The following is a 20303-nucleotide window of genomic DNA, read 5'->3' as shown; positions in this document are numbered from 1 at the left end:
GAGTCAAAAAATATTACTTGCGAGTGTTGGTGGACTAGAGCCGTTGTCGTTCTTTACAGCTTTCTAAAATCTGGCCAGATATCTATTGTCAGCAACTACAAACCATGATGGAAGAACTAGCTGCTAACAACGGGGGCTGATCAATCGTTGTAGGCCACTGCTGCTTCAGGACAACGCTAGACCACATACTGCACAAGAGACGGCCGCAAAACTAGAGGCTGTAATTGGAATGTCTGCGACATCCACCGTGATCCCCGGACCCTGCTCCAATAGATTACCACTTTTACCGTAATTTAGATAACTTTTTACAAGGCTAAAAAAATCGATGGCTAAAGTACATTGATAACAATGGTGCATACTTTTAATTATATTTTACAAAACAAAATACTTTGTATTCCTCCCATATAAGCAGCGATATCCAGTTGGGCGTGGTTTGGACTGCCGAGACGAATGTCCACAGGTTCAAATCCCAAGCGCACACACCTCTGACTTTTCTAAAATTATGGGTGTATCCTTTATGAGGTATCGCTTCCTATAACGGTGAAGGAAAACATCGCGGAAACCTACAAACCTTAGAGTTCTCTATAGGAATTTGAGGGTATGTGAAGTCTACCAATCCGGACTAAGCCAGCGTGGTGGACTAAGGCCTAATCTCTCTTAGTAGTAGAAGATGCCCGTGTCCAGCAATAAAACCGGGCTAATAGTATTATTCCTCCCATACAAAATGCCAATTTCACATGTAGGGACCTAATATTAGTAAGATATAGATAGCTATATTACGTTATACTAAAGGCACAATTACTGAACTGTGAAAACATAGTACACATAGTTTTATCGTAGTTCATGGATTCTCTATTATTTATTGCTCGTGGCTCTAACTGCGTGAATTTCTTTTTCCGAAAAAGCCCCACTATGTAGTTTTCCGCGATAAAAATTTTCGTATAATAAATTTTAATTCAGGACTTTATATATTGTATGCCCGATGTCATCCAAATGCATTTAGTATTTGCGTTTACTTCAAACATGCGTGCAATCAAGTAAAAAAGCACGCGTACACAAATTTTACTAAAGGCTACGCGATCGTTATAACCATCATCTTGAGGTTTATCCTCGCAAATGTAAGCTTATCTCATAATTTACATAATAAGTTTGATTCTTGCACAGCACTATAACCCTGGCTTAGCTCCAACAGTCATGGCTAGCGTGTATGCCAGTATACTTGTAGATTTTTAAAGAATGCCGAACCTGTGCAGCTGCATACACAATTATGCATAAAAACAGATAAATGTGTCGTTAATATTTAAATATCTATGATGCATTGAAAAATATTTTAAGTTTCCTTGTTTTTAAGATAAATCGAGTCCTAAATATGAAATAAAAATAACATCTTTCAGTGTATCTAGCCAGCATAACGTTCAGAGCGCAAAAAAAAAAGTCTTATTCTTATGTAGGTATTGCCAATAATTCAACACAATAAATGTAGTTAAGAGTTTAATTTAAAGGTTTATATTTTTCAGTATTTTCAGCAAATAATATTCGTTAGTTGTAAGATGAGTCATATTTTAATTATTAATGTCATTAATACAACAGTAGGTACATAAGCATACAAAATCGGCTAGTATTCTCATGACCTAGGAGTTAGTAGATAAGACCTAGTTAGTACGTAATCCAGTGGCGTCTATTACCAAATAGCATAGCTCTGTGAGATTTTATGGAATGGTTTAGGTATGATATTATGATTATGTACACCCATTGTATGTATTATGTAGTTTAAGTGTTTCGGATTTTTTAAGCAGACTTCAAATGATTCACATTGTAGGCGGCACTAGATCTTCATGCTGCTGGACCAACTGCCACTAATACTTACATCTCAAATGGAAAGATACATGTTGGTTCCTGAAATCTTATGAAGTGTGAAGATGAAGTCACTGCACATCTATGACCAAGACATAGTTGCAATCGAAGCTGCGCGCCCTACATTTTCCATTTTGACCCATAAAAATTTATCGCCGGAATTATGAACCAGTGAAACATAATATATAGGCCTGACATACGAGTAACAGAGCTGTCCTGTGAGATTCGCATATAGGGAGCAACAATGCTAAAGTATTATTAATTACACAACGAACGTGTTATCATTGCAATATATTAGACCAATATGTTGTTAAACAAAATCAAGCATAATTAAAAAGAATAACTACAGATCGTCGCTGAGATTTAAGTAAACAAACGATTAAATTACCCGGATTAAGTAATATATCACATTATTTGGAAAATGTGTTTGCGCAAGTTCACGAAATTCCGAAAACAATAAAACTCAATAAGTACCTTTGTATATGCTGAGAAATCGGACAACACGCTTTATACAATATTTCGAAGTTTTTATATAGTTAAATAACAAGAATTAAACAAACAATTATTAAATTAAATATTTTTTAAATTATTCATATACAGACAACTCATACAATCGAGAAAAATAGCCCACTATTCAGAAAGCAGGTATTAAACAGACCCCCTCCCTCTCCTACTTATTACTAACCTCTCGGAAGTTGCGCCTACAATGCCAACCTGCTGAAAAATATAAAGAATACATTGACATGCGTCATTTATCACTCGATATTTCAGTGGTGAATGAAATAGTTTTATTGATGTAATAATTGAAAAATGAGGCCGTCGTTTTGTTTTTTATTTTTATTTTGAAACTTATCGATATCACAATCGATTCATGTGCATCCTTGTAGACTTAACAAAGATAATATCTAGATATTGGTACAGGTAATTGCAAAGTGGTCGCCATTGTTTTTATTTAAGGGTAATAATTAAAAATAGATTCTATGCAAATCTCTTTATTCCCCTAACTTCAATCAAAGACGAGAAGGCTAAAATGCCGATGACTAAACTCACAACTAAGGACAAGCTCCCCATGTGTAGATTTCATAAATAGAGTATATATAGTTACTAAGAAAATCAAAGCGGGTCACACATTGCCCCGATTATAGCAATATGCATTTTGTAGACAGCGCAGTCGCCCGAATCTTTAAACAAAAAACATCAAAATGGCGATCACTTTAGCCAATTTTTACATCAGGTCTTTCAAGCATATTAATCTATATGAAAAATCATATGCATAAAACACAATAATGTAATTTATACCTATTTTAACATATTTCCTAATATGTTGAATTTTTGGATCAACCTATAAATACTAAATTTAGTACATTTTCGAGTAACCGCAGCTTGACGCATAAATAAGCAGTTGGCAGAAGACGCACTTTTACTTGAGCGTAGAGCCGCGCTCTCCGCCGACTAGGTATTAAGTATTTTTGTGACAATGAAAGTACGCTGATTTAAAAGAAATTATAAAGTATCATAGATAAATAATCGAAAAAAATTCCAGGCAAAGTTAGTACTGTTTATTTAAGAAAACTTTTATGCAACAACTTGAAGTTATCACACTAAAATAAATTATACTCAATGAGGCTCACTTTAACTTCAAGATATGAGACGATTTTAGCTAGGTATATTATGTATAAAGACAACTAATTTAACTTATTAAAAATATTCTAATTAGAAACAATATTTTAAACCACCTTCATCTAATAAAGAGTTACTGGTCTCCTTTATGAAATAAGTAATAATAAAAGAAAACGATCAATTAATCATATTAAAATTTTGTATTTATATCACACATATCTACATTTTACTTCTATTACATAAATACAAAATTTTAAATAGGGAGAGTACCAACGAAAAGCTGCTAACCAGTATTTGCAAATGGTATGCAGGTGTTACCAATATTATACAAGTAATTACAATATCAATACCATAGGTTAATAAATGCAAAAGATCAAGTGCAATGGAACTTCATGTTGATCTTTACCTGATTAAAATTAATATTGAATTTCATATAAAAAAAATCAGATGATTCAGTTTTTACTTGGACAATTTTTCCCACCCACCACAAGATACTCAATAACATGAGTATATGAACACTTCCACGCAATTGTTTTAGCAGTTTGTATCAGAGATAAAACACTTTAAAACAATGAACCAGATTTACTAATTTTAAACACTAAATTATATTGTCTTTCCAAATTATATTTCCATTGGAATTACACCAATAATTGTCGGTTGGTTAGAGCAGGTATATATTTCACTGTCTCATGTGTATTTACACCAACAGTGGCTTCAGGTGTTCTGACAATATCTCTTCTGGAATCTTGTACAAGTATATATCAATACATAGCATTACAAAGAGCGTTACTTGCTCTAATTATTACTCTGTTGTATTTACTGGTCCTTGCAATGCGTTAGGAGTTGGAGAGTTGGAAGATGCCATTCGGCCTTGTTCCTTTACTATTGGATCTGTAAATAAAGAATTGCAAATTAATTCAATGTTTTTAAAACACATCAAATACAGATATTATGTAATATCAATTATCTACCGAAAGCCATATTTTGGCACATAACGTCACTAGTCGAAGTTACATAAAATTATAGGTCTACCTTAGTTATCTGTTAGATTTATAGACTTTCATGCGCTTTTCAAATCAATGGCTACATAAATAATAAAAAAACATTGTGAATATAACTTTAAATTTATTGTTATTTAGGAAAGCAAAATAAAAATGTTTTATATGTAAATTACTTTTTATTATTAAATTATCCATTTTTAATATTACGTATCTGATCAATTTTCTTTTACTTGCAAATAACTAGAAGTATTATATTTGTGTCGTAAAAATTTGGCAATGCCTTTATTGACATTTTAGTACTACAAAATGACTGATTATGATCACGATTTTGCTACTTGCGCCATAGAAGATGAAACCTAACTCTAAAGGTATCACAATGGAGTAACAGGTTATGGTGTAAAAAAAAAGACTGAAGAGAATAGGAAATATGACTGCAACAATTCATTCTATGCAAAAATGTACACTGCACTAACTAAATATAAGCCTTTATTATTCGTATAATTATTTTTTTCTTTTTTCGAAGTCTATTTGGAAAATTAATAGTATAAAAGTTCTCTAACATTAACTATAATTAAAGTATTATTTTATTATTTAATTGAAATTGAGTTAATACTCGTTTAAAGCACTTGTATGTTAAATGTAAACTTTATGGGAATCTTGATCTCTAAATTTCTTTCGTAAATCCTACTAATATTATAAATGCGAATGTTTGTGAGAATGGATGTATGTATGTTTATTCCTCTTTCAAGAAAAAGGCACATATTTGTTATTAACGTCTAGTTTGATTATTCTCGCAGTTGAAGAAAAACGTAAAATAATTAATAATCATGGATATTTCGGCCTTTAAAATTTAATATGACGAAATTTTAAAGGCAGAAATATCCATGATTATTAATTATTTTTACATTTTTCTTCAACTGCGAGAACTAATCACTAACTAGACGTGAATTTAAATTCTTTACTTGCCAATACTTGTTTAGTTACCCAGATTAAAGCCGAAACAAAATGTATGAAAATGGACCTTGAGGTATCGCCTTAACGGATTTGGACGAAACTTTACAGTAATGTTGGTTATACATAAGAATAACACATAGGCTACAATTTATAACGATTTTGTGTAATTTGGTCATACTATAAGGATATATATCAAGTACATTGGAAAAAAATTGCTATCTTAGCGTACGCTGCCTAAAGTGTTGGAGTTAGACAAAGATGATGTATCGCAGCATTGTTTGTCTTAAATAGTTCCAAATAAAAGTCAACAACAGCATACATCCACCTTTTATGTGGAAGCCAATATGACCATAATAGTGAGCCATTTCTGTCTGTATGTTATCGATTTTCTCATAATCTACTAAACGGATTTTTATGAAGTTTAGCATGGAGATAATTAACCCTGGGAAGGTTATGGGCTACTTTTTATCCTGGGAAAATATATAGAAGACTTTTATCCCGGAAAACTACTTCACGAGGGCGAAGCCGCGAGCAAAAGCTAATTTAACAAGAATAAAGAATAAATATCGACTAACCCCCTTATTCATAAACGTTTTTTATCTAACGACCGAGTAAGGCTGTGATAACAAGTCTGTTTCTTAGTGCTGACGGCATGGCAGTCTTCGTAGTGCGTAGACGTAGGGCCGTTGTGATTGGCTAATATTGAAATACAACAATAATAACCAATCACAACGGCTCTATGTCTATTTCTCAGTGCCGTTGGGCACTGAGAAACAGGCTTGTTATCACAGCTTTACTCCGTCCTTAGATAAAAAACGTTTATGAATAAGGGGGTATGACGATATCCGAGTCCAAATGGGAAATGGTATATGTTAGTAGACAAATCGTATTCTAAAATATTGTATCAAATTTGTACACAAATTAAAAACTGCAATGAGAGCCCGTCATGGACTGAGTGGATCGTCAGATGGTTAACAATGGCCCTTTAAGCTATAAACTTTTGAAGAGTTTATTACCAAGAAAATGCCCTATCTGGTTTTTATATATATTTGCATAAAGTCTATAAATCCTCTAACTTTACTTCATTTCTATTTAAAAAATGCTGACATGAATACAGTCTGTACATCAATCATTTCAAGTGGAAAACCCATTGCATAAAATTATTATAATAACTAAAAGTACATACAATTATTTGCAAGGTTAAGATAAAGTCACCATCATTCACAGATCGCTTTTAACTTAATTAAAAAGAATGGACCTGACTATGCTATATTATTATTTTCATGTTATTAAAATAATATCATAAAAGCAGTCTTAAATTAACTAGTAGAAGATGTTACATGTCCATACTACAGAGAGTCCAAGATCTAACAACTCAAACCTGTGATGTAATAAAAGTTTCTTTCCCCAAAATAAACAAATTTACTTGTTTTCTATATTTTTGTCTAAATATCATAGTGAGTTCTCAAGAAACTAACTAAAAGAAATATTTATGAACTCTGGACAAATGTCAATATTTTGTAATAGTATTCAATAACACTTACAATTATATAAAATACCACATGCCATTTAAGAAGGCATTATAGATGAAATAAAACTATTTTGCTCATGCTATAAATCCCAACAATAGCCATACCAATGTTCATACAATAGCTCACATAGTGTTGGAAGTTTTGTTTGAATTTTAGCAAATTTTTACATAAAACCTTAAGTTATGCCAAAACTTTTGAAATCTAAAGTACAGTTACACACAAATTTCTTTATTCCCAAAATGCATTCATATTAAAAGATGGATGCCTGAGATAGGGTAATACAGACAGCTATGTTAGCTGCGAAAGCTACAAGGTTTATTTTTACGTGAACGGCAAAGCGACCCCACTGCATCTGATGGTAAGTGAAGTTGGATCGAAAAGAATGTCGACTGACGAGAAATGATTACCCCTCGGCAGTCGGTACAATTATGCCGGCCTGTTGGAACCAGATATACACTGGCTGATCCTAGAACGCGACACACTTACATGGGTCACTATGGCAGGTTTTAACACTTTGTATATGGTGGTCGCTATCCAGGTGGATATAAAATATATCATACCACACAGCAAGGTTTACATGGGAAAGACTTTTGCCGATTTGGAAAATGAAAACATAAATTTTACACAAGAACTTGTGAAAATTAATGAATCCAGTTTGTTATGAGGATCAAATGTTTTTAGAACCAATAAGATTTAACAGAATTTTTAGCATTAGAAATATAAAAGTCCCATATTTTATATCATTAAAGTATTGAAGAGAGTAAGTATTAAATCAATAAATAATAATGGAACTAAGAACAATATATTATTATTTTATATTATTAACTAACTGACTGCCTCGGTGGCGTAGTTGTATTGCATGTCCGGTACAATAGCGCTCTGAGGTCCTGGGTTCGAATCCCGGGTCGGGCAAAGTGATATTTGGGTTTTTCTGCTCAGTATCAGCCCGGAGTCTGGAATTAGTGCCCGATATAGCGATAGGCTCGCCCCCTATCACATCATGGGACAGAACATACTTGGCGAAAAGTGGGTGCCCTAGTTGCGCCTCTGCATACCCCTTCGGGGATAAATGCGTGATGTTATGTATGTATGTATTAACTAACTGCCCTAGGAAGAGGATAATTTTATTACAATTATGTTCAACATATTCTAGCATGAATTATTTCATTTATTTATTAAGTATTATCATTATGTTTCACAATATAGTGCCCAGATTTTGAGAATATAAAGAATTATATATTAGTATTTTTGTAATGACTTATAGGCAAAGTATTTGCCTATACAATCAAGACAAGAATTTTATCTCATTTCAGATGTATTGAGCAAAATATCAGCCTATTATACACATTTAGATGTATATTTACGTATGGAATAAAAAAATTAAGTACTTTTTACATTTGCTTTATTTTCTTGACATAAACTTTTATTCACATATACAAGTTGTAGTAATTTTTTCTGTACTTGTATAAGTTTTAAAGCTCTCTAATCTCCGACTGGTCCGATGGAGTATTTAATTTGTTATCAATAGCAGGGTTGATTAGCATCTAAAAGCTTTTTTAAGTAATTAAATATATTGTGATATATTTGTTTCAAAATTTATGAATTCAGTTTAAAATATATTTGAAAGTGTTAGTCACTTTTTTAAAATCTTTTCCCTATCTTCATCTTTAATGTCCACCCTATAGTTTAAACTTGAAAGAAGATAGCAGAATTTATATTTATATTAATTACTTATAATTCTAAAAAATAACACACATTTTATACTACACATAGCATTCAGTAAAAAGGTTATGCAGCATTTATGATAAGTATTATAATGTATAAACTCTACTTACAGAAATAGGGGTGATCCATAGCTTCACGAGCAGTATAACGCTCATAATGGTCATAGCGCAAGAGACGATCAAGAAAATCTAAAGCTTCAGGAGACACTAAGTGCTGATTTTCTGAATGTATAAATCTCTCCCATCGTTTACGCGAATGCCTGTTAAATTGTTTTTTAATAAATTATAAAATACAAGTTTATATGTAATTATTTATAAAATAGCATATACACTGTTCATCAAAAAGAATATGATATTGTCAGAATAAATATTACCATTACATATTTACCTTCCAAGAATATCATTAAACCGTGGATCCAATTCTATATGGTATTTGTCCAAATATTCAAATAGCTCTTCAGTGCCCAGCACTTTTGCAATACGCACAAGTTGATCATAATTATCATGACCATGGAAGAATGGTTCTTTACGGAAAATCATTGATGCCAACATGCATCCTAATGACCACATGTCCAAAGAATAATCATACATTTGATAATCTACCAAGAGTTCAGGACCCTGAAAAATTTTAATCATAATAATTATTTTACATAAAATCTAACAACACAAAAGTATGATAGTCATTTTAACATACCTTAAAGTATCTTGATGCCACACGGACATTATAGTCTTGTCCTGGGTGATAGAACTCAGCTAACCCCCAGTCAATCAGGCGTAATTTTCTGTGGTCATGATCAATCATGACATTGTGAGGCTTTACATCTCTATGCATTATGCCCATACTGTGGCAGTAATCTAATGCCTTCAAAAGCTCATACAAGTAATACCTGAAGAAATATTCCAAATATTACATTAATATAAGCAATCATGTTTACAAAGAATTGTATAATTGTCTTGTTTTTAATAAAATAATATATTTTATGGACATTATTTACAAACACATTATTTATTATTATTATCAACAAGTCTTCTTTCACCAACAAACAATAAGTAGGTTATGAATATCTCACCTTATGTCATAATCAGAAAGTGTTTGATACAGCTGTTTAAAATCAGTATTGTTCACATGTTCAAAAATAAGTGCCGGAGTACGAGACACAGGATCTTTGACTACAGCCTGTAATGTTATTATATTTGTGCCTCCTCTTAAGTTTTCTAGTATTTTTATTTCTCTTTTTATCTTCTTCTTTTTAACAGGCTAAAACATATTATTGCATAAATAAATTATAATCTCATAAAGAAAGTAGCAGGTATGCTTTATTTAATGAATAACAAATGACTTACTTTTAATATTTTAACTACACATTTCTCATTGTTTGTGATATTTATTGCCTCAAATACTTCACTGTATTTTCCGCGGCCTAGCTTGCGGACTAACTGATAATCTTCCTGGTTACCCCAATCAACTACATAGCTTTCATAATCCCAGTACTCTCTGGGACGCTGTGAATTCACATCGGCATATACCCTCGCTCTACTAGGTACTGCCATCGTACTATGCCTATGCCCACCTAAGGTTTTATCAGCGATAGTCTTTCCGGAAATCGCGTATGTCTTGAGTAGTGATACTGCGAAGGAAAAAACTTTGTGTCACTTTGTCACAATCACAAATATCACACTGGTAAAAGCCTACGTTATCATTTGATACACGGAATTGTTTCTCGGGCGGTTAGTATTACCAAGTCACTATTCAATTAGAGTATTGTGATGTATAACCTAAAAACGACATCCAGCTCACAACGATTTCTGCACTACAACATATTTTAAAAATCACAGAATAATTAAGAATCACAGGATTAAAAATATAATATCCACACGGGCACAGATCACTATAATGTGTATTCGTATGATCTGACTACATGAACTAAAATATGAAAGTGCCTTCAAAGAGAAAAACGCACGCCATTACTTGTCAAATGATCAAATGTTCAGCAGACATCCATACCTAAAACATTACTGTGGTTAATCCTATATTAAGCTATAAAATAATTACAGCATACATGGAACTTTTTCAAAACTAATAATTAACTGATATCTAAACTACAAAATTCACTTTTATTAAAACTAAACCGGCTCAAACCCAGTAAAATTTCAAGATGGACGCCCACCTATCCTATCCCTGTCCATTCATCCACACACACCATGCGCCGGTGCTGCCATACTTAACGTAGATTACATATAATAAAAATTAACCGTAGCATAATACAATGCGACAAAATTCTTATACTAAACACCTCTCTATTTTTTGTATTATATTACAAAAATGCCCTATCTCTCAAAAATGTTTTTGTTCTTACTATATGTAGGGTTCAGTAGCACTCTTATAATTTGAATGTTTGTTAGAAGTAAATGCAGTAACCGCGGGTTTGGGTGAAATTTGGCACACAGATTGGTCATATCCACATATAGGCTACTTTTATCACGGACGAGTACGTTATGGAATATTCATATCGAAGAAAAACATTCACGCGGGCGAAACCGCGGGCAACACCTAATTGTGAAATGTGATCATATTATAAGGATGAATATAAGTCTATAAACGTGTGCATGATTTATATTTTGACATCTTTATAAGTAATGTCTATGTGAAAGAGCTAAATCAAAGGTGCGACTCCCACTCTCACGTCTTATGCTTCATATAGACCATTGGCGAATAATTTGTGCAATATACGGTTATGAATATTATGTATAATGAAAACACCCGATTCAGTTTACACATTCATATTTGTGATTATTCATCTGTACTCCGCAAGTAGGTATTTAATTCGGGTTTTAGCCACAGGTATACAAGAGAGAATGACTGACTGCATAATATATAACATTTCATCATTGTAGACCTTACAGACCACAGGACAGGCGACCAAGAGTATTTTATTAGGGTGGTCGATATTGCTCAACGCAATATTATGCTTTCTTTGTCTTTATTGCTAATCTTTATTCTGCCTAACAAACAATGTTGCCAACTTCCCAAAGTATTTAGAATCTTTCTATTTTATCGTATTTTACTTTTTGCTTGTTATTTTATCTTACCTTTTACTTATTATTCAAGATGTAACACAGACTGAAATGCAACAGAAACTGGTCGATAGATGACTTCAATGTGCATCGATTTAACCTCCATGTATGTTGCTTGGAACTTTTTACGGTCGATCTGACCACTAAAAATCGTTATTTTCATTAAACTATTTGGTATGTATATAGTTGTGGTTTTATTATTGAAATAAGAGTATGTAGTTTTTGGCTTTTCTATTAATATGTATTTGCCGAAATAAATACACGAAATCTAACAAAATACATAATAGTTCAACAGTCACAAACTACTTGTAGTTTAGTTGTAAATTAAGCTTTTTTTCCCGGTTGTTTGTTCCCGTAAAAAATATCAGATTTTCTTAATAGATGGCGCTGATCATGGTGCCGATGTTGTTTTGGATCATCTATACTATTATATAAAGCTGAAGAGTTTGTTTGTTTGTTTGAACGCGCTAATCTCAGGAACTACCAGTCCAAACTGAAAAATTCTTTTTGCATTGGATAGCCCTTTGTTTGTGGAGTGCTATAGGCTATATATCATCACGCTATACCCAATAGGAGCGGAGCAGTAATGGCTAATCTCAGGAACTACCGGTCCAAACTGAAAAATTCTTTTTGCGTTGGATAGCCCTTTGTTTGTGGAGTGCTATAGGCTATATATCATCACGCTATACCCAATAGGAGCGGAGCAGTAATGGCTAATCTCAGGAACTACCGGTCCAAACTGAAAAATTCTTTTTGCGTTGGATAGCCCTTTGTTCGTGGAGTGCTATAGGCTATATATTATCACGCTATACCCAATAGGAGCGGAGCAGTAATGGCTAATCTCAGGAACTACCGATTTGAATTGAAAAATTCTTTTTGTGTTGAATAGCCCTTTGTTTATGGAGTGCTCTAAGTTATATATCATCACGCTATGACCAATAGGAGCGGAGTAGTAATGGCTAATCTCAGGAACTATCAGATTGAACTGAAAAATTCGTTTTGTGTTGGATAGCCCTTTATTTGTGGAGTGCTATAGGGTATATATCATCACGCTATGACCAATAGGAGCGGAGCAGTAATGAAACATGTTGCAAAAACGGGGACAATTTATTAGTTTTGAGAGCTTCCGTTGCGTGCGCTGCGTAAACGGTTAAAGTTATGCAACAATGATGCATGACGGGATTGTTCCTCTTAAAAAGTTCTAAAAAATATATTATAAAACAAAGTCCCCCGCTGCATCTGTCTGCCTGAACGTGTTAAACTCAAAAACTACCCAATGTATTAAGATGAAATTTGGTATGCAGACAGTTTGAGACCCTGGGAAGAACATAGGCTCTCGGGAAACTACTACTTTTATAATGGATAACTTTAGCCTGAAAATCTTTATAACGCGGGCGGAGCCGCGGGCAAAAGCTAGTTGTTAGATATAACGGAAATGCATTTTCACGCGGGTGATGCCGTGACGAAAACATATTACAAAAATTAAAGTCAAATAGAGCTTAATAATAATAATTTTACTCTTTTTAATTTTTTTCCTTATAGTTTTTGCCTGCGGCTCCGCCTGCATGGAAGATTATTTCCGAGATAAATATTTTCCCGGGATAAAAAATATTCTATTGAGTAATTTAGCTTCCTAGTAGTGAAAAATATAAAATTGATTTAGTAGTTCCCGAGATTAGCGCGTTCAGACTAGAACAAACTCGTCGGCTTTATAATGTAGCGTAGGTTCATCCCCACAAACAACATCGGCAAAATAACATTAATATACTTAGTGGGTACATACTTATATTATTTATTCGTAATTTGATATAGTGAACTTATATACTTAGTCGTTCATATTGTAGTCACAATATGAACAACTAAGTATATAAGTTCAGTTATATCTATACTATTATATAAAGCTGAAAGTTTGTTTGTTTGAACGCGTTAATCTCAGGAACTACCGGTCCAAATTGAAAAATTATTTTTGCGTTGGATAGCCCTTTGTTCGTGGAGTGCTATAGGCTATATATCATCACGCTATACCCAATAGGAGCGGAGCAGCAATGACTAATCTCAGGAATTACCGGTCCAAACTGAAAAATTCTTTTTGCGTTGGATAGCCCTTTGTTCGTGGAGTGCTATAGACTATATATCATCACGCTATGACCAATAGGAGCGGAGCAGTAATGGCTAATCTCAGGAACTACCGGTCCAAACTGAAAAATCTTTTTGTGTCGGATAGCCCTTTGTTCGTCGAGTGCTATAGACTATATATCATCACGCTATGACCAATAGGAGCGGAGCGGTAATGGCTAATCTCAGAAACTACCGGTTCGAACTGAAAATTTCTTTTTGTGTTGGATAGCTCTTTATTCGTGTAGTACTATAGGCTATATATCATCACGCTATGACCAATAGGAGCGGAGCAGTAATGGCTAATCTCAGGAACTACCAGTCCAAACTGAAAAATTCTTTTTGCGTTGGATAGCCCTTTGTTCGTGGAGTGCTATAGGCTATATATCATCAAGCTATACCGAATAGGAGCGGAGCGGTAATGGCTAATCTCAGGAACTACTGGTCCAAACTGAAAATTTCTTTTTGTGTTGGATAGCTCTTTATTCGTGTAGTGCTATAGGCTACATATCATCACGCTATGACTAATAGGAGCGGAACAGTAATGGCTAATCTCAGGAACTATCAGATCGAACTGAAAAAATATTTTTGTGTTGGATAGCACTTTGTTTTTGTAATGCTATAGGCTATATATCATCAAGTTATGACCAATAGGAGCGAAGCAGTAATGAAACATGTTGTAAAAACGGGGAAAATTTATTAGTTTTGAGAGCTTCCGTTGCGTGCGTTGCGTAAACGGTTAAAGTTATGCAACAATGATGTATGACGGGATTGTTCCTCTTAAAAAGTTCTACAAAAATATATCATAAAACAAAGTCCCCCGCTGCATCTGTCTGCCTGAACGTGTTAAACTCAAAAACTATCCAACATATTAAGATGAAATTTGGTATGGAGACAGTTTGAGACCCTGGGAAGAACATAGGCTCCCGGGAAAATATATAGCGTGACTTTTAAAACGGAATACTTTAGCCCGAAAAACTTTGTAACGCGGGCGGAGCCGCGGGCAAAAGCTAGTTTAATATTATAAATGTGTATCTAATAATTATTTTATACAATAAGAAATAAAAATATTAAGATTGCTTCCACTTGCGATTGTATATTTGTCGTCTATTTTCAGATGGTTAATTGATAATATGATAAAACCAACAATTTGGCACTATAGATAATATTATATTTCGGTCACTATTTCGATCACGTCACCTTAAGCTACGTTCAAACATTGTCTGGACGCAGGATAAGGTGTCGTGATTCGCGTATCGTTAAAACGTGAAATAGATATTGACGGTGCCCAACATTAAGCAACAACGCGGAACAGTGCCTAATTGTGTGGGTATTTGGTTTGATATACGATGCTACGTTAAGACACGACGTGATCCATTGCGAACTTGTATAGAAATGGCCAAACATCGATTTGCAGTGCGGGTTACCAAAGGCGAGTTAAGTTAGGTACGCCTAGTGTGGACAGTGATATCGGTTCTGCACGCCAAAATAACATGCGCCATGAACCGATCCATTCCTATTAGAATTTTTCCAAGTAATTTCGATGACGTTGCGCATCCAGGAGACGGCCATACTTACAAGTATGCGTAAACGTGCATTAATAAATGGTTCGCCGTTTCGACTTGGGCTTGATAGATCGTGAGCGACTAAACATAAAACTCAGGCGAATTTGTGCTTGTTATAACAGGTGATAGAGCGGCAACCTAACAAGGTAACCTTAGTTTAGCCAGAGATATCAGTTTACGTATATACTATCCAGTGTGATGTAGTATGGGCGAGATGAATTGTCCTATATAGATGTTTCGACAGTAAATAAAAACAGTTTTTTTTACTGCTCTGGTGGCGTAGACGTATTGCAAGCGCGGCACCACCAACGCTTTGAGATTCTGCATTCGAATCCCGATTAGGTCAAAATTATAATCTGTTGCAGTATGAACTCTGAGCTTAAAATTTGTGACAGATATGCCGATAAACTCCTCCCCATATGCAGTATGGAACAATCAAGGCAAAAAGTGGGTACCCTGGTTGCACCTCTGATAAATCCTTCAAGGATAAAAGTGTGTTGATGTGTGATTGATGATGTGTCTGTTTTGTTTGTTTTATTGTGTTTCGGTAAACTAGAGACATTAAAATTAATTTTGTATTCAAATAATCTTGTACATTGAAAACGGACATGTTAAAGGAACCAAAGGTTATTTAAGTTTATATTGTTAGCTTGACATAGTTTAGAATGTGACCTACACTTTAAATTTATCAAGTTCGTGTTTTGACACTTTGCACCCGTTGCTCCCGTCCGCACTGAGCCTATTTTGGACACGCCCAAATATTAGGGTTTGGTTCGTTTCGAGGATAACAGTGTCTGGACGCATAATTTGAATAAATATCACGGAACAGTCTATTTACTGTGGAACACTTAAATCCGGAATTAAGTATTATTGCCATATTGGAAGGAATCCAATCCACCCTAAGTGTGGTATTTCTCTAAGTTTAGGTAGATTCTTCCCAAATTGTGGAATGTCTTCCAAAATTGACGTTTTGAACACTGTACGGAGAAATTTTGGGGTAAGAGAACGCAGTATTTGCGGTCTTGGTTCGAGGAAACAAATTGATTCAAGTTACATCAACTTTAGACCATCTAGAAAGGTAGTGCCGTGTGCATAATTATGAAAAAGTTATTGTTTCGAATAAAAAAATATTATACTATTTTCAATGTGACTGAATACAGAAAGTGTCAACACCCTTGGATACTATACCGTTTTTTAACTCTATGAACGGATACATAAATAAATTTTAAACTCTTGTCTTTTTTACCCGCAGCACTACAGTTTTTTTTTATTATAAATTATATTATTATGATTTATACTTTGGCAGAAACGAAAGATCATACAAACCGCGTCTTTTACTTATGTCTCAACATTTAACTGAGCGACAGTAGCAAAGATGAGGTTTTCCGAAAGGGAACCCGACACAATATAATATACAGTTACTAACATGCATTTATATGCGATCTGCAAATCGTGATAATTATTAAATTTTACATGAACTACAAAAGGGAAGCCGGTAGGAATCGGCTTATATGGACCCTTCGCCACCGCTGAGCAAAACAATGTTCCTTTAGGTATACCCGATTACCGATAAGACCTCCAATATAGTAATAACTAGTAATCTATGCGCATTGAACAATATGAAAAACATAATGAACGTAATTGGTAGTTGAAGGAGGGCGCTACAAGCGTAGCTTCGGTAGGCAGAGGGAAATATAGACTGCTGTATAGTTTCTTTTCAGTTTCCACAAAAGGGACGGAACTGTAAAGGTGGTACTTTGCTTTGACTACGTGTGGGCGTGCTGGTTACTTATAGCCCAGCTATTTCTGATGTTCTTAAATTTTGTGGTGCCCGTTTTGAATTGTATACGCTAAAATTACCTATTAATGATACTCTATACGCATTATCCTACATACACGAGAATCACATGTAAGTAGGTATATAAAATGCGTTTAGAGTAATGCGACTATTGCAAATTGTTGTTTATTTTAATGAAGAAAAATAACTTCGTGATGACACAACAGTAAGACATATTTTATGTGGATAGGTATAAGGTATCTAATTACGCGATTTGAGGTCTTTCGTTTTTTCAGCTAGGTACGTTTGTGGCTGACTGTACATTCCTAGTGAAACAATCCCATGAAACTTTCCAAGTGTCATGGGCCCGGGAGGGAAAGTATCAGAAAGTACGCTAACACTAAATAATAGAGTAGATGCTTAGAAAAGTCGGAGAAGGGAACCGCCTTAATCTATATACGTATTTACAGTTCAAGTGTATATACCAATTAAACCAGCGGGAATATATGAAGAAATTGATTTTATATAAGATTTTTTCTGCTAGAAATAAAATTGAAGACTCCGTGTAACCGTCCGGCGCCCTCAATTTTGCGGCCTTAGGACATTTGCCCGACTGGCCCTTAGATCAGACCCTAGCTATCTATGTTAATATGAAGTACGTATGTACCCAATTGACCCATGTGAACTTTCGCATAAGCAATAAACTTATTTCATTATTTTTATATATGTAATGGCGATGTAACTACTTTATGACTGCCTCGGTGGCGTAGTTGTACTGCATGCGCGGTACGGCAGCGCTCTGAGGTCCTGGGTTCGAATCCCGGGTCGGGCAAAGTGATATTTGGGTTTTTCTGCTCAGTATCAGCCCGGAGTCAGGAAATTGTGCCCAATTTGGCGATAGGTTCGCCCCCTATCACATCCTGGGACGGAACACACTTGGCGAAAAGTGGGTGCCATGGTTGTACCTCTGCATACCCCTTCGGAGATAAATGCGTGATGGTGTGTGTGTGTATGTAAGTACTTAGATACTTAAACTTACCCCAAACAACTTTATATATTAAACAATAAAGCATTATCCTTAATTCTTTACTTCATATACGTAGATCGAATACATAGGTAAATGTATAATCTGTAAGAGTCACATTTCACACGTGTTCTTACTGAGCATCACTGATCAAAGCAACATTTCGTTGAGGTAAAATATTCTCTACGTATTTATAGAGAAAAAAAATATAGATACCTAAGCAAAAATAACGTTATAATCTTTCTTTTTATACCTAAATAATGCCTTATTATGGACCTGTCAATTAGGTAAATGGCACCAAACACTATAAATTTTGCCTTTACTCAAACAGTACCTACGAACATTAATCTTTTTATTACCTATGTACTTATAATATAAAGATTTTATCGACATAAATAAAACCTTTTTTCCATACCTACAGCTCGTAAATATAATACGACTTACGAAATTTTATTGTAAGTAGATATTGTACTTTATTTTGTGCTAGCTGACCCGACAGACGTTGTCCTTTCTTACCTAACTATGAATATTGAAAATAAATGGTATAATTAATTTTAAAAAATATTATTCAAAAATGTAGTGTTTATTATTGTAATTAGTTCAAACATGACCACGACCACTCTATCAAGAGTGTACGACTACGAAGAAGAATTATTGTAATGCTCTATGATACACAACATTCCTTGTTTTATTTTCTAGTGCGTACATATACAGGTTTGTTGACCTAGATCGTAGAAAAATACAATATAAGTTTAATTGATCAATTAATTACTTATCAACTAATCTATCCTGAGGATCTATCTGTGTTAACAATATTTGAAGCACGCATTCTATCAATCGCTGACAGTTATTTCAAACAACTGTCAGTTATGTAAAATTAATATTGTCGCTAATGTTCCGCTCAACTTTCTTAATTTTTTCATTCATAAGAACTTTCTACTGACAATAATTAACACAACGAAAAAAAGAATTACCGAAATTGTTCCAACCGTTCACGCGTGATGCAATGACCAAGGGAAATAGAGATTCATTTTTATACATACACACATATATATTTATATGTAGATATGGTGCAAAGTGCTAACACATGCAATCAAAGAGCATTACAAAACTACGGAAACACGCAAAGGTGCAGTTGCCTATGATTGATTTCGTGTAGGTATTGTTTTATAAGTAACAGCAAATAAAGTGAAAAATAACATCTTTGTGAAAATTGAGTTTTTAATTAAGAACATTATAAATAAATGGACCCACTACATAAATCTCGTATTAAAATTATAATTTTTGATGGCCGTTATTTATATATATCAAATATTAGTGTTAATAAAACCACTATGACGGATCACTGTTATTTAATTTGATATCTTAAACATAAACTTAAAGAACTACATTATTGTGGCTGCTCGCCGGCAGCCCGTGACAGGAAGAAGGAAGTGGAGGCGTGTTGCCACAAAAACAAATTAAATTACATATTAACAAATGTTACCCTAAACAAATATAAATGTACCCATTCAACATGCCTCCTTACATTTATATTTTAACTAAATCATATCATACACTACTCATATCAAGACAATAGCTCTATAAACATTACCTTCAGTATAACATATTAATTGTATTTTTTTTTTTTTTTTTTTTTTTTTTTTATATATTACAATTATCATCTTTTAATTAAACAATTTAAACCAATATTTATCTCAACATAATATCCATCTGAAAGATAAATTACTTTTACAACAACTTTAACATATCTCTAAATTTATTAAATTTATTACTTCCCAATGGTTTTGTTAAAATGTCAGCTATATTTTGATCAGATGCAATTTTTATAACATCAATTAAACCAATTTTAACACTTTCATGAACAAAATGATAATGAACTTCAATATGTTTTGAATTTTTGTGAAATTTCCGTATTTAGCAATAATTTGAGCTCCAATATTATCTTCATATATTTTTACAGGTTTACAATCTTTCTGACAAATCTCATTAATTAAACAAACTATAAATTTAATTTCAGTAACAGCTTCTGACAGCGCAATGTATTCAGCAAATGTAGATG

At 33.7% G+C, this 20303-nt stretch overlaps 1 protein-coding gene across 5 annotated transcripts; it reads right to left on the bottom strand.

Moving 5' to 3' along the window:
- Window positions 1-2672: 2672 nt before the first annotated feature.
- Window positions 2673-18358, bottom strand: LOC115452084 (casein kinase II subunit alpha). 5 transcript variants are annotated; one of them, XM_030180575.2, is made up of 7 exons: window positions 18257-18358; window positions 10030-10313; window positions 9756-9943; window positions 9380-9572; window positions 9074-9303; window positions 8797-8945; window positions 2673-4365 (listed from the first exon to the last, which is right to left on the bottom strand). In XM_030180575.2, exons 1-7 carry the CDS (start codon window positions 18288-18290, stop codon window positions 4277-4279), a joined length of 1167 nt encoding a protein of 388 aa, XP_030036435.1. In that variant the 5' UTR covers window positions 18291-18358; the 3' UTR covers window positions 2673-4276. The 5 variants fall into 5 exon arrangements, with proteins under 5 accessions (XP_030036435.1, XP_030036651.1, XP_030036507.1 ...); XM_030180791.2 differs by lacking the exon at window positions 18257-18358 and adding an exon at window positions 10691-10914; XM_030180647.2 differs by lacking the exon at window positions 18257-18358 and adding an exon at window positions 10854-10875.
- Between the last annotated feature and the right edge of the window lie 1945 nt (window positions 18359-20303).

Source organism: Manduca sexta, chromosome 25, assembly GCF_014839805.1.
Source record: "Manduca sexta isolate Smith_Timp_Sample1 chromosome 25, JHU_Msex_v1.0, whole genome shotgun sequence".
In the NCBI taxonomy this organism is placed as follows: Eukaryota; Metazoa; Arthropoda; class Insecta; order Lepidoptera; family Sphingidae; genus Manduca; species Manduca sexta.
This window is presented reverse-complemented; position numbering and strand designations above follow the sequence as displayed.

What these genes read in the sequence shown, in the direction of transcription:
- LOC115452084 (XM_030180575.2), bottom strand. Translation starts at nt 18,290, where the DNA reads ATGCTTTATTGTTTAATATATAAAGTTGTTTGGG. An exon ending in AATATATAAAGTTGTTTGGG is followed by an intron (nt 10,314 to 18,256) that starts GTAAGTTTAAGT and finishes TTTCCTTCGCAG; the next exon opens with TATCACTACTCAAGACATAC. An exon ending in TGGCATCAAGATACTTTAAG is followed by an intron (nt 9,304 to 9,379) that starts GTATGTTAAAAT and finishes AAAATTTTTCAG; the next exon opens with GGTCCTGAACTCTTGGTAGA.